This window comes from Corvus cornix, chromosome 17, assembly GCF_000738735.6.
Source record: "Corvus cornix cornix isolate S_Up_H32 chromosome 17, ASM73873v5, whole genome shotgun sequence".
Lineage (NCBI taxonomy): Eukaryota > Metazoa > Chordata > Aves > Passeriformes > Corvidae > Corvus > Corvus cornix.
Genome location: NC_046346.1, coordinates 4,726,331 through 4,739,889, shown reverse-complemented (window position 1 = coordinate 4,739,889; position 13,559 = coordinate 4,726,331). Strand labels below are relative to the sequence as shown.

The following is a 13,559-nucleotide window of genomic DNA, read 5'->3' as shown; positions in this document are numbered from 1 at the left end:
TGCGGGCTCCGGCGCCGGGCGGGGAAAGGGTTAAGGGCGGGGGGCGGAGGGCCCGGCCCGGCCCTGCCCGCCCCTATTTAAGGCGGCGGCGGGCACGGGGCGGCTCGGTGCGATGGCGGCTCCGCGCCGGCCGAGCGGCGGGGGGCTGCGGAGGGCCCCGCAGGACGGGCGGCTGGACGAGATCAACAAGGTGGGGCTGGGGCCGCCTCCCGACCCGACCCCCGTGGGGAGGGGGCTGCGGCGGGGCCGGGCGGGGCAAGAGGAGGAGGAGGAGGGGGGCGGTGGGTGTAGGAAGAGCTGCCGACCCCTCTGCCCAAGCCCCTTTGGAGAGGGGATCCGGCCGGAGGAGGAAGCGGGGTTTCTACGGGGATCGCTTTCTGTCCCCTCCGCTCCTGGCGTTGCCCTCTCGGGCGGCTCTTTCCTCGCCGTGCACCGCACATCGGCAGGTCCGAGCGGGCTGGTAGGCGCCCGGGGGCTGGCTGCTTCCCCTTGGGAACGTGCTCCAGCAGGAATGGGGGCTATTGTTCTCCTGGAGCACTTCAACCTCCCCTCTGCTGTATTGAGCACTTCAACTTTTTCTTCCCGGAGTGAGAAGTTGCTGCTGCTCAGAGCTGACTCCAGCCTTCCTAGCTTTTCATTACAGCGGGTGAATGTGTAGCCCAGGATGGCTGGACGTCCCACAAGCCCTGGGCAGGGGGAGCGGCACCTCCTGGATTAGTGCAAAGTGCACTGGGCTTTGTGCCCCTTACGCCAGGGTCAGGCAAGGTCCTCTCCCCCGAGCTTCAGGCTTGCCCCGTCCCTTGCTTGGCATGGCTGTGGGGGGCAGTTCTGTTGGCATCCCTCCCAGCTAAGAGTGGTTCTGAAGGTGAAAAGAAGGTTTTAACCTTGAAGCAAACAGTGCTGGGATTTCTAGCACTTCTAAGTGCTCCTTTAGTCAGTTGCACCTTGGTGTTACAAGTGCAGAAATCAAATTGCTGTACAAGATGAGAGCCCAGAGGAGATGGTTTCCCCTTGCCCTCACACTGACTAAGCTATGAAAAGTGCCCAATATGTTCCACCAGACAGCAGTGAGACAGTAGAGGTGAAGTTTAGGTCACTGGAGAGGGAATTAAGTCATTAGAAATTACTCAACTAATTAGAAATTAGGACGTGCTGCGGAATAAAAGTGGGAAAAGAGGTGTCACGGCATAAGGTGTAGAATAAGAGTACTCAGTTAAAAAGGAGCCTTTGTAACCTGCTGCTGGAAGGCAGATACAGCACATCCTGCACCAAGAAGGTGTGTAGGTGGGTCTTACATATCTCCCCTAGACAAGATGGTGTTGACCCCTAGGCTGAGGATGAAGGACTGTGTTGTACCTACTGCTGCAGTTTCTGCTTCTCCAGAGCCATCCTCCAGCATCACTCAGGCACAAGGTGGATACACAATCCTTAAGCTGGTAGGAGCTGTAGGACTGAGTCTGGGAAGCTGTGCTTCCTGGGATGCTGCTGGTGTGCCACTGCTGTGTGCCAGGGTTTGGGGCTGTTCCTCTTCCCATGCAGGGGATAGGTTCCTGTCTCTCCCCTAAGCTGCCACCACTTCTGTCTTTTCTTTGGGTGAGGTTTGGATGATAAAAATGGAACAAGTGACTTCCCGCTGACAGAGCTGCTTGTTTGCATCCTTGCTGCCCTGTGTGCTGGCTCAGTGCTACGAGACAGGGTTTGAGCAGCTCAGAACCAAGCTGCAGATAGCATGGGTGGCAGATGCCCATGGATCCTCAGAAGCCATTGTGCTCTGGGCAGCAACCCCCACGCTGCTCTGCTTTGCCAGCTCTATGTGGCAGTGGGGGAGTGCAGCAAACAGCCTTGCAGCTCCCTGACACAGATCTGATACAGAAACTTGGGCTGATACTGTGGCTGGAGCCAGGGAGGGGGTTTCCTGAGCACTGAAGAGCCCTAAGGCTGTAAAACAGTCAAGTGCTCCTAATAAAACCTATCAGGCCGAATTCCTATCAGGCTTAATCTCATTGTCTCATCCTAACACTTAGCTCCCTCTAGCCCTGTTTTCCTGGCTGGTTTCTACTCCAGAGCTCTGCTGGGATACGGGTCTGGCAGGCAGTGTACTGAGTGCACATGTGCTGCTGAAGGATAGCCGAGTCCTAGTGCTGACTTCTCTCTTCCAGCCTGAAACACTCCTCTGGGCTTCCCTCTTGGTTGTTCCCCTCTTTTCGGGCAACTCAATCACATTGTCCAGCCTCGTGCATCAAGGTGGCAGGCCTAATCCAGCACAGATTAGTTTCAACCTAGTTTTACCTTCTAATGCGCTGGGCTGCGGGGAAGGAATTCAGCCTTGCTAGAGAGCAGGTGCCTGCTTCTCCCATCCAGGGCAGGCACCAGCATCCCTCAGCCCCTTCCCAGCCCCAGCAGGCAGGGTGGCTGGCATTGAGCACTTAAACATCCCAGTGAGAGCTTGGCCTGCCAGCTGGAGTCACCTTTTTGGGGAGCAAGGAAGGATCTGGCTTTGCTCAGGTTGTTCTGCAGGTACCTGGGACTTGTGTGGCTGAGTTTATTGGCTTAGAAAAGTCTCTCAGCAGCTCAAGAAAGGCTGTTCAGGGCAGGAGCAGGGGAGAGGCTTTTAAAGCAGTTCTTATTTATAGAACATGTCCCTTAAAATGGGAACTTTAGCAAAGGGCTCTAGGAGGAACTTCAGCCACTCTGAGTTTGAGTCACAGGCCCTGGGGACTGAATTCCTGTGTGCCATTGTGAGTGTTGCCTTATCGCAGTCACAGCCCAGCTCACACACAATGTGGAGGGTGGAATGTCTTTCAAATACACGCCCTTGTTGCTTCCTTGCACCTGGAGCAAAAATGTGTTGCTGGTGGGCTATCCAGTCCCCCTCCAGTTGAAACACAAAGGAACTGAGTCCTAGTCCTGTGTGCAGTGTCACTTGTATCATGCTGCCAGGGGCTGGTGGGCTCCTGGGCACGTGTCCCTCAGCCATCAGGTATGGATGCATTCCCTTCAGTCTTCACCATTTCTGTGCTGCTTCTTGCTCTCGAGAGACGCTGTGCTCTGCCCTCACGTCCCCTGTTCTGCTGGGAGGTGGAAGCTGCTTGCTGCTCCTGCAGGGCAGGAGTGAAGCTGTGACCTGGTGGCCAGGAGGTGTTTTGGCCCTGTTTTGGTTTTTGGTGATGTTTGCCTTCTCCAGAGGCTATTCAGTGGCAATGGCAGTGGGTAACACTACCCTGGTCTCTGGTGACTCCTAATGCTGCTTGAGCCCAGGTCTAGAAGCTGAATTGGGCCCTTTGTGTTGGGCTGGTAAATGATACCCCTGGGTAGAAATAACTGAGATAAATGAAACTGAGTTGGCAAAGAACAGTAAAAGAAGGAACGGGGAATGTTGCTTTTCACCACAGCTCTCAATTTGAGTTGGTGACCATGGTGATGAGGGAAGTCAGTGTCACACTGGTTTGGTGGCCACGGTCTCTGGTGTCCCATCTGGAGATTCTAGGGTGGGAGGAGGGGATGGCAGTCACTTCTGCCCTAGTGGGTGTCCTGAATGAGTGTGCTTGAGATCGCTCAAAAAATGCAGCCTGTGGGCTTCCTGCAAAACCCTAGTTCAGCTGCAGATAAAAGACTTGCCATAGCAGTGGTTAGCTGGCACTGAAGGCTTGAGGGCTCCCTGAGCAGGTCCAAGCTCCCTTGTCACAGTGAGGAAGGAGGGAGCAGCTTGTGGAGTGCAGGCTTGAGGGACCCAGGAGCAGGATTAGGATGACCAACAGTGATGGGCACACAAGGCTCTTAGTGACCCCCTCCTGCCTTCCACGTGAGCATGGGGAGCAGCGGTGAGGAACTCATGCCCAGAGTAGGGAACAGCCTCAGCCCTTCATCCATTAACCCCTCAAGGGGTTTGTCCTGGACAGGCCCTGCATAAGCAGTGCAGATGTTAATGATTTCTCCACTGAAGAATGTGGTGTTGTTGCTGAACATAGATCGAGTCATTAAGCTGGGCTGGGCTGGAGCTGGGCGGTGTGGGAGGGCAGGGACAGGAGCAAGACCCTGCTGCTCACAGCTGCGGGGAGTGTTGCTGGCAGGGCACAGCAGAAGAGCTGGCTGTGCAAGTTGTGGTCTGCACTTTTGGGTATCTGGAGGTTTTTGAGGTGGGGCTAGGGACAAGTGACTAGAAGTGACCCAGGGTTTCCTTTCCAGCCTGAGCAGTGTAGGGGGAGAAAATGGATATTCAGTATGAGAGAGTTCCTAAGCCCAAAATACCCGTCCTCTTGGGCATATGACGTTCTGCAAATGTTGCCTGCTCTATTTGCAAGCCCTCTGAGTTTATCTAAGAGTTTGAAATCTGAGATAAGAGTGCTTTTTGCAAGGACTAGGAGCCCTTGCTGGAAATAAGTGCCCAATCCACATGCTAAGTGTGCTTAAGGAGAGATGTGGGGAGCTGAAACCTTGGGTAAGCAAGATGAGGGGGTTTCATGCAGTTATTCCAAAAGCAGGTGGGGTCCAGTCCTCCTTCAAGCTGCTGGTGAGAAATCTGAGACATCAGAGGGATTCCCCTTGCACTGGAATGTTAATGACAAGGTGTGGAGGGATTCAGCCCATTTTCAACTCTCCTGATGCTGTTGCTCAGCTGTGACTCTCTGGGAATTGTGTGGGTCTTCTGGGTAATGGTGTCTTTGCAGGTGCCCTCTAGGGTGTTTTCCTTTGCTTCTTTAACCTTGGGGATATTTTTTTCCTGTTTTAGGAATTTCTCTGTGACCCAAAGTTCAGTGATGAAAAAGACCTGGAGGAGAAGTTGGCAGTGTTTAAAGGTGAGAACTAGAGGGTTTCCCTGTCCTTTGAGCCTTACTGTTTGCTCTGAACCAGATTATTTTCCTCAGCACTTGGATTTTACCAGCCTGAGATTCTCTGCCAAATACAAGTGACTGAGCTAGGATGGATGCCTTTCCCCTTGCTTGTGGGACTTGGTGAAACTCCCTGGAGAGGTGTTTTCCACACAAGCCTTTGTGCTTCTCCCACTTGCAGAGCAGGGACATGTCACCCTACAGACATCCTGCCTGGCAGCTGCTGTTACTGCAAAACCTGCTGTGTGGGCAAAACCCTGGGGAGCAGCAAAGGAGGATGGTTTCTGTCTAGTTACCCAGCCAGCTGACTGGCATAATGGACCATCCAATAGCTGGACTCTTTTTTTTTTTTTTTTTTTTTTTTTTTTTTAAATAAGTAGGAGGACTTCATTCCACAGAGCAGAAGTGTCAGCTGCTTTCTGGAGGAGTTGGGGACTTTCTCTCTCCAAAAGTTTCTTTAGTCCTTTCCCCGGCCCTTGACACCAGCACTGATATGTCTAGTCTTGGCCAAAGCCTGACCAGTGTGCCAGCAGATCTAGGGCTTAGGTTTGTGCCTTTTGGGGATAGAGAAACAGACCAAAAGCCTGGAGTCCTCTGGAGCTTGTCCCCAGACTGGTTACAGGACAAGATCTGGCAGGGTTATTCTGGTGTACCCACTTTCTTTCCAAGCAGTGGCTGAAGGCAGTTGAGAAAACATGCCTGCGTCACATTGCCCCGAGGTTTGTCCTCAGCCTGGCTCTAACCAAATAAAACCTGACCTTGCTTCCATTTCAGACATTGTCTACTATTTCCTTTTGAATTTTGGCTTTGCAATCTAGCAAGGAAGAGGCTGGCTGGCATTTTGTGATCCCTTACACCGCTGGGCACAGAGGAGCCTCCTGTGCTCCCCGATCTCTTTGTGTCGCCTTTTGTGTGGCTTTGGCTTTTGGCTGCAGCCCCACATTATTTTTTCCCATCACAATTGGGGCTCTTCAAACATTGCAACTGTAGGTCACAGGCGCAGAATTCCCTGTAACGAGAGCCTTTGGCATCTCCTCCTGCTGCCTTGTGAGTTTGTCTCCGTGGCCTGTCCAGCTCTCCAATGCCTCCTCCAGCTCCCCCAACAATTGGCTCATTGTGTGATGATGGGGGGAATATTTCTTCTCTGCAGTCCTTTCCACTGCCACCCCCCACGCCCCTCCCAGCCTGGGGGAGGCAAAGATGGAGCCCTCATGCAGTGTTTGTGTAAATGTATTTGTGGGTGAGGGACCACGCATGGTTTTTGCCCCAGTATATCCCCGCTGCTGGGGTGGGAACGAAACTTGAATGTGTGAGCTGAGGCTGATGTAAAGCTGCCTCTGTTCTCTGTACTTTTGGCTAAGTGTCAGCTCAGAAGAAAAGAAAACATGTGCTGGGTATGGACATGGCAGAGCAGGGTTTGTGTGCCCAGGCATATGCAGGGGGGCCTGACCCCAGCCAGGGAGGTGGCACTTCATATGCACAAGGTCATTCTGGTGAGGCAGAGTGTGGGGAGAGGCAGTCCCACATCAAGCATCACTCTGGCCTCTAAGCATGTGTGTTACAGCTCCGATTTCTTCTAGGATTGGTTGCTTGATGCTTGAAGGGAGACATTTACTCCTGCCTGAAGCATGAGCAGCTTTGGTTTGTACATGGTATTTCCATAGGTCTGTCCTGGTCAGCTCATAGCAGCAGTAATCTGTGGGCTGAGACCCAGGTGAAGACATGCCAAGCCATTCCTCTCCCTCCTGCCCATCAGCCCAGTTAACCCAACACTTTCCTTTGGAAGCACAGATCCTGGGAAGACTCTGATGTGTGAAATAACCACTCTTGCCTTTGGCTCCTTAAATTAGCCTGCCACTTCTCTGTTCATGCTCATACGCTTGCTGGTGTCCCTGGAGCAGAGGCAAAAGGTCTTTTCCATTTTCCTTCCTGGGGCAAAGGAGCAGCCTGGAAGGGCTTGGTTAATTTGAGTCCTCCGAGGCTGTTGTGGGGAGCGAGTGCTCACTGCAGGGTGATTTCTCCAGCTCAGCATGGATGGATGGTGCCAGCAGGCATCTTGCTCTTTCCATTTAGCAGAGCTGAGGTGATGGGGGGTCCCCTGCAGCGCTGGGAGCTGTAAGCTCTTGCCTGAAGAGCTTAAAGTCTAAATGGGGAACAGCTAACAAGGGGTGGGGGGTGTGTAGGAAGCTCAGGTGTGCCTCTTCAAAGGGCAGGAACTGCACAGGACTGAATTCCTGAATTTTTTTACCTCAAATCAGTGCTCTGCCTGTTACAGCATGCGAGTTTTTGTCCTGCAAAGCTAACCAGACCTTCTGGAGCATGCCTCCCCTTGAGAATGCTGGATTTGCTCAAGTCAGCAGTGTTTGACAGAAGGCTGGAAGGGCAAACAACCTGCTCCAGCATCACTGTGCCCAGGCATGTTCTTGGCTTCGCCCTCTTGATGTGGTCCTTGAGCATCTCTCCTGGCAGGTGCTGCTCTGGGAGTGAGCACAGCAATGGGAGCACTGTGGAGTCTGTCCCTCGTTATTGCAGGCAACTGCGTCATTTAATCCCCCTTCTAATCCGATCAAGCTTCATCTCGGGAGTGCTCCTGGGTTTGTTTTCCTTGCTACTCCTTCTGGGAGGCTGTTCCAGAGCTTTGTTTTTCTGGCTGGAAACCTTTTAACGCTGTTCATAGCCAGCTGATACCTTGTTCTCATGCCAGTGTTTTCCTTCAGCTTAAACGAAAAGCAGCCACAATTACAGAGCACTCAACTCTAGAGCCCTAGAGTTGAGATAATGATTCTAAAACCAGGCATCGAGATGGTCTCCCCTTCTGAACTTTGCATTCAGCAGTATATCAATCTTATCCCCAAATGCTTTATTTCATTGCTGTCAGCAGGCAGTGCTCCAAAGCCCTGTGCACCCCCTGCTCTAGAGTCCTGCTGACTTAATTCTGTGTCTCTTCCAGAGAAATACATGGAGTTTGACCTGAACAACCAAGGCGAGATTGGTGAGTGACTCTGAGGGATGCTGGGCTGGAACAGCAACAGCCTGTCTGCTGCTGAATCTGCTTCTTCCCTCTGCATTGATGGTGTTAAGGAGGAAAACTTGTGGGCTTTTCCCATGTCCAGCCTTCCTTGGATCTTGATTGCCAGCCAGGGGCTTCTTTGGCTCCCCAGCCCCTGCCTTTCAGCTTCCTCAGTCTCTCCTTGCCTATTTCAAGATCTAAGCTCTTCTCGGTGCTGTTCTCCTGAAATTCTGTTTATCTCCTCCACTTCTTTCTGCTCGAAATGCTTTTTTTTCTTCTCTCTTTTTCTCCACTGAGGCCTTCTTCTCAGTCCTCTGCTGGGAAGCTGGGAATTTGGAGCTGGGAAGCTGCAGGACTTTGACAATCCTAGGGCTTGCCTGTCTTGAGGCAGGAGCTGTATAAATCCATGAGCACTTCTGGTGCAGAGAGGCTCTTTGCTTTGCAAGGAGGGGAGCGGAGGGAAGGAAAGAACTTGGGTGTGAGTCTGGCTCAGCTGAGCAGCCCTGCTTTGGGTCCAGAAAGCACCAGTTATGTAAAGTTCCAGCCTCCTGCAGTCCTGGAGCTGACACTGAAGTGTAACCACTTGTGTACTGCGCTTTTCCAGGAGGCTGCTGCCTCGTTCCCCTCCTCCACAAGTCTTCCAGCTGAAGTGAAGCCTGTGGGGAGCTGGAAGAGGCCTGACTTAGGGCTTCCGGGAGGGAAGGGGCCCGCAGGTCTCAGCAGGCAGCAATGCAATGGGAGGAAATGGCCTGTGGCGATGGGCAGGGGCGTCTGCTCCCCACAGCTTGTTTGTCTCCAGCTTTAACCCCGGTGTTGCTTCCCTCCTCCTCATCCTTGTGATTCTTGGCACCACACTCCGAGCTAGACAGCACTGTCCCCATGTGTCTCTGGAGCACTTGGAAAGTTGTCCCTCTTCTCTGAGTGTGTGGTACTTTTATCTTGAGCTGCACAACTGGGAAGTGATGCTCTGTACTGGGCAGAGTGGCAGTGAGCTGTACTGGAAGGCTTCTTGTGGCTTTTGGCAACAGCTTAATGCTGTCAGCCACAGAGTCCGCAGGTGAGGTGGTCTCAGGTGGGAACTCGTGGCTCTGTCCCTATGGTTGGTCTGTGGGGTCACCTCTTGACTGCAGCAATTGCCTTGCTCTTGTAGATTTGATGTCTGTCAAAAGGATGATGGAGAAGTTGGGGGCTCCGAAGACCCACCTAGAACTGAAGAAGATGATCTCTGAGGTGACTGGAGGGGTCAGTGACACCATCTCGTACCAGGATTTTGTCAACGTGATGCTTGGGAAACGCTCTGCTGTGCTGAAACTGTGAGTGTCCCGGGATGGAGGCAGGGAGAGCAGCAGGGCACGAGCTGCTGTGTTGGGAAGCTGGGAAGCACAAGCTGTTCTGTCTGGTGGAGCTGGAGCTGTGCACACTCGGTGTTCACAGAGGGAGACGAGGCTCCTCATGCAGGGCAGTCTGCAGGGTGCCATGAGAGGGTGTATAAGCCCATGTCCAGGCTGAGCAGTGGCGAGTGCTCCCAGCAGAGCCGCCTGCTGTGTGGTAGCACAGGCTTCCTCCCATGTGCTCCACGGCAGCCATCCCCCTCCTTTCCAAGGGTGTGCAGGCATTCAGCACTGCAGGACCTCTTCCCGTCTCTTCCAGGAGGATCCTGCTGGCTTTGGGGAACACAGGCTTCCCCTGTGGATGGTGGCAGGATCTGAGTGGTGAATGATGGTCCTGCCAGCACCAGTAGTACTGGCTTCTGTTTCCCACAGGATGCTCTATCCCTGCCTGATTTTGGAGAGACGGGCAGTAGATGGAGATGGGACACATGCTTGAAACAGCTGGCTCGTGCTGGGAGAGGCTTTCTGTGGTACAGGCTGCCAGCACTAGCCTCCCACGGCCCCCTCTGCCCTCTCAACAGGGCTCTGAAAGTGCTGCTCTAACAAATGGCTTCCAAACACTTGCTTGGCTCCATCTCCATCCCATTGAAGCCTGGCGTTTCCTTTCACAGCTCAGAGGCTAGCCCTGCTTTTGTGTTTGAAACCACCATGAATAGGAGCTGATCCTCTCCATCCTCCTTACCCCTTTTTGAAGGCAGCTTTAGAAACACAGCCAGCTTTCCAGGCAGGTTGGGAGGAAGGATCTTGCACCCACTCTCACATGGTTTCTCTAAGCTGGGACGTGCTTGCTGGCAGAGTCTTCCCACTGTGTGCTGTGTCTGTGTTGGGATGCTCCTCTTCCAAGCACACGCAGACTTCTGACATCCCTGCTCCTCCTTTCTCTCTGCAGAACCAGACTGAGCCTGCAGCCTGTCCTGTATCTTCCATCCCTCCTCCCAACTGCAGCAGCTTTCACAAACAGGTCCCTTCTCTTGCTAACAGACACCCCATTGTCTGTTGGACTCTGTAGAGCAGGAGCAGAAATGTAAAACTCGTCCTAAGAGCAGTGCAGTCCTTTGATCCATCGAGGCAGCTGGCGTTCCCAGCGTAGCTGCAGTCCTCAGGGAGGAAAACAGTGCTAGTGGTTGCAAAATGCTTGAGATTCCTACAGCCAGTGCCTTGCTCCTTGTTTTTGCTCTCTCCCCTGGCTGTAACTGCTGTTGCTTGCTCAGTGTTGGCTTCTAAATGTTCTGCTGTGTGGTTATGTGCAAGGTGGGCCAGGAGTGGTATTTGCTTTTATGCATCAGGAGCACTTGGCATGCAGTGTGTGCCCAGGGGATTTCGGAAGTGGCTGTCTAAATAAAATGTGCTAATCCTCTGGGCTCTGAGAGGAAAACCAGCAGAGACTTTGGGAACCCACTCCTGGTAGCTGCTGGAAAAGCCAGCCTGGCAGCACTGCCCTCTGTTGGCTTTCCCTGCTTTGTTAATTATCGAGTGCCCTTTGTAGGGGAGCCAGATGCTCTTTTTCAGCAGATAATGCCACCCCCAATGATGGATAAAGATGCATTTGCTTTTTTTTTTTTTTTTTTAATTGGCAATATCTGTTGTGTTTTGCAGGGTCATGATGTTTGAAGGAAAAGCCAATGAAAGCAACCCAAAACCTTCTGGTCCACCTCCAGAGAGAGACATAGCCAGCCTCCCTTGAAGAGGACAGGCTGTAAAATGGGCACTGTTTGCTTTGCTGGCCTGTAACAGAGGTTACCTGTGCTTTGTTACTCTTTACTATGGACAGTCCTAGTTTTCAACTAACCTGCCTTAGAGGAACAGCAAGGGAAGCTGGAGACCCCCAGCTTGTGTCTTTCTGCTGCATCCCTTAGCCAACTTGATCTGTTAGACAGGAGCTGTAGCACCAAGCGTAATGTGAGACCAAAAAGAACAAAAAATATCCTGTGATTTTACTCTTTCCTCTGCCCTTCCTGCATTTCTCAGACAAGGAGCTACTTTGTTCCCAGCATACAGCTTCAGAGCTGTGCTTGTCACCACAGGTTCCTAATGGTCCTTGCTGCCAGACATGGACAAAGCCCCTGAGGGCGGCTTCATGGGTGCAAAGAAATAAGTGCCTTCTCTGCTCCATCCTCCCGTTCCTACTTTGGACTTAGTTCTTCCCCTCCTGACCTCCCCCAAATGCAAATCAGGCTCCCATGTCTGTCTGATCATAAGGGGAATGTGGGAATGTGCTTGGACACAGAGATCTGCCTGTGCAGCCTTTTGGAGTGGGCACAGCTGCCTGCAGGGACAGCTTCTGTCTGCTCTGGGGGCTCATCCTGCAGGCAGATCTCAGGGTCCAACACCAGGCACTGCAGGTGAGGATGGTTGAAGCCACCTTGGGGACCCCCTTCCTGATAAATTTAGACTTGGGTACAACCAGGAGCATAACCTCTGAACAGGTGATTCTTTCCCATCCATGGAGTCCAGAAACAAGCTGTGATGCCTTTGCAGCCCCACAGGATGCCTGGGGCAAGTGAAACCTCCAGGTGAAAGGAAGCTGAGTGACCAAACTGAGCCTTGCCAGACCAGTTGCAGACGAGGATCTGTCCTCAGGCAGCTGCTCTGTCCCTCTGATTTTTGCAGACCTCCCTGTATGTGTTTCAGCTTGGTCCCCTGGAATTATCCATTTCCCTGATGGATAAGCCCTCAAGTCTGCAAAATAAGAACAGCTGTAAGTATGGAATATGAGCTGGGACTGTGCTATCCATGCTCTGGTTACTGTGGTGATTCTTGTTCCATACACAGTTTCTGGAATCCAGGTGTTTGCTCTTTGCCCTTTCCCTACTCTTTTCTTTAATGTTCTTGACAGCTTTTAACTTTTTTAAAATCATGGTTTAGTAAGTACATTTTTAAAAAAGAAATACAGATGATTAACTCTACTAGGCTGATTGTTCCTGCCAAAGGCTGCACTTTTAAATAATTAAAAAAACAACAAAAACATTCCCACTACTGTTTGTGTGAAAACCAAAAGTATAATGGAGAGAAAAATTATGAGCAAAAGCAGCACCAGTCTACTTCAAGGACTGAAAATAAATCTTCTGAAGCTCCACTGTGTGTTAGTGTGTATTGTTATCTCCTCTGAAGCTTGGTCCCTGGTTCCTATGATTGGTTGCAGATTAAGGGAGCTGGTTTCCAAGTCTGTTAATATAAACCCTTAAACAGATCCTGGAGATAGGTTTGGACTGTCTTGATCTGATCTTTATCTGTAATAACTGACTGAAAGCCATGGAATTTGTGTGATGAAATGCAGAGGCCACCTCTTGAAAGCTGGTGCTTTTTTCTGATACTGAAAAAGAGCAGGTGCCAGTGCTTATTTTAAGGAATAACTTATTTATTGAGAGCAGACACTTGCAATGCTTCTCTTAAAGGAGGGGTTTTTTTTTATTCTCTCTGCTCTTGAAGCAATTGCCCAAGGTTCTTGTCTGATGTGAACTATCAAAAGGGGAGACCAGGTTTCCTGGGGAATGACTGGGTGCACTTTTTCCATGTGTTTCTCAAAAGGACAGAATTTCCCTGAGATCACAGCCCCGTGTCTGCTTTCTGTAGCCTCTGGGAATGCACCTGCTTTTCTTGGCTGTGTGTATTGAAGCTATTGTTCAGTTAGAAAATAGGAAAGCATGTTACACAAGGGAAACTTGGATGTGGTTTGCCACAGTTCAGGTCACTGCCCAAAGCCATCACTACTTGTCTCTGTGGAAATCCTTGTCCTTTTTGGTCCTGGAAAAGAGCTGGAAATAGCCCTTCTCAAAGTGTCCCCGTAGGAGTCTGAGTGGGAGCTGAACCCCTCAAAACTTGAGGAGCAAGTGAAGAAATCGAGGACCTGGTGTGATCAAGTCCCCACATGCGGCTTTCGTGTGGTCCTGGAGCACAAGAAGGCTATTCCAGCTCACAGCGTTTCTGTGTTTCCAGCTCAGCCACCCCACACTGGATCTGTACAGGAGCTGAGCCAGAGCATCCCTGCGCTCCCACTGCAGCCCATGCCAGGGGAGCAGGATTTTACCTGAGGGAAAGGCACAAAACTGTCAGGGGAGGGTTAGGCTGGAATTAGGAAAACATTCTTCCCCCAGAGGGTGGTGGGCACTGAACAGGCTCTCCAGGAAATGAGCACGGCCGCAAGGCTGCCAGAGCTCCAGGAGTGTTTGGACAATGCTCTCAGGGCCATGGTGGGGTTGTTGGGGCGTCCGTGCAGGGCCAGGAGTTGGATCTAATGATCCTTGAGCGTCCCTTCCAATTCGGGAGTTTCCGTGATTCCTTAGACCTGAAGCAACACTGCGTCTCTGATACGGGAAAAACATCAAAGCC

General features: G+C 51.8%; 1 protein-coding gene across 1 annotated transcript; it reads left to right on the top strand.

Moving 5' to 3' along the window:
• The first annotated feature begins 91 nt into the window (after window positions 1-91).
• On the top strand, window positions 92-12,306 carry AIF1L (allograft inflammatory factor 1 like). Its single transcript, XM_039561809.1, has 5 exons — window positions 92-190; window positions 4,730-4,796; window positions 7,780-7,821; window positions 8,990-9,152; window positions 10,827-12,306. The coding sequence occupies exons 1-5, from the start codon at window positions 113-115 to the stop codon at window positions 10,912-10,914; spliced, it is 438 nt and encodes a 145-aa protein (XP_039417743.1). The 5' UTR covers window positions 92-112; the 3' UTR covers window positions 10,915-12,306.
• Window positions 12,307-13,559: the final 1,253 nt, after the last annotated feature.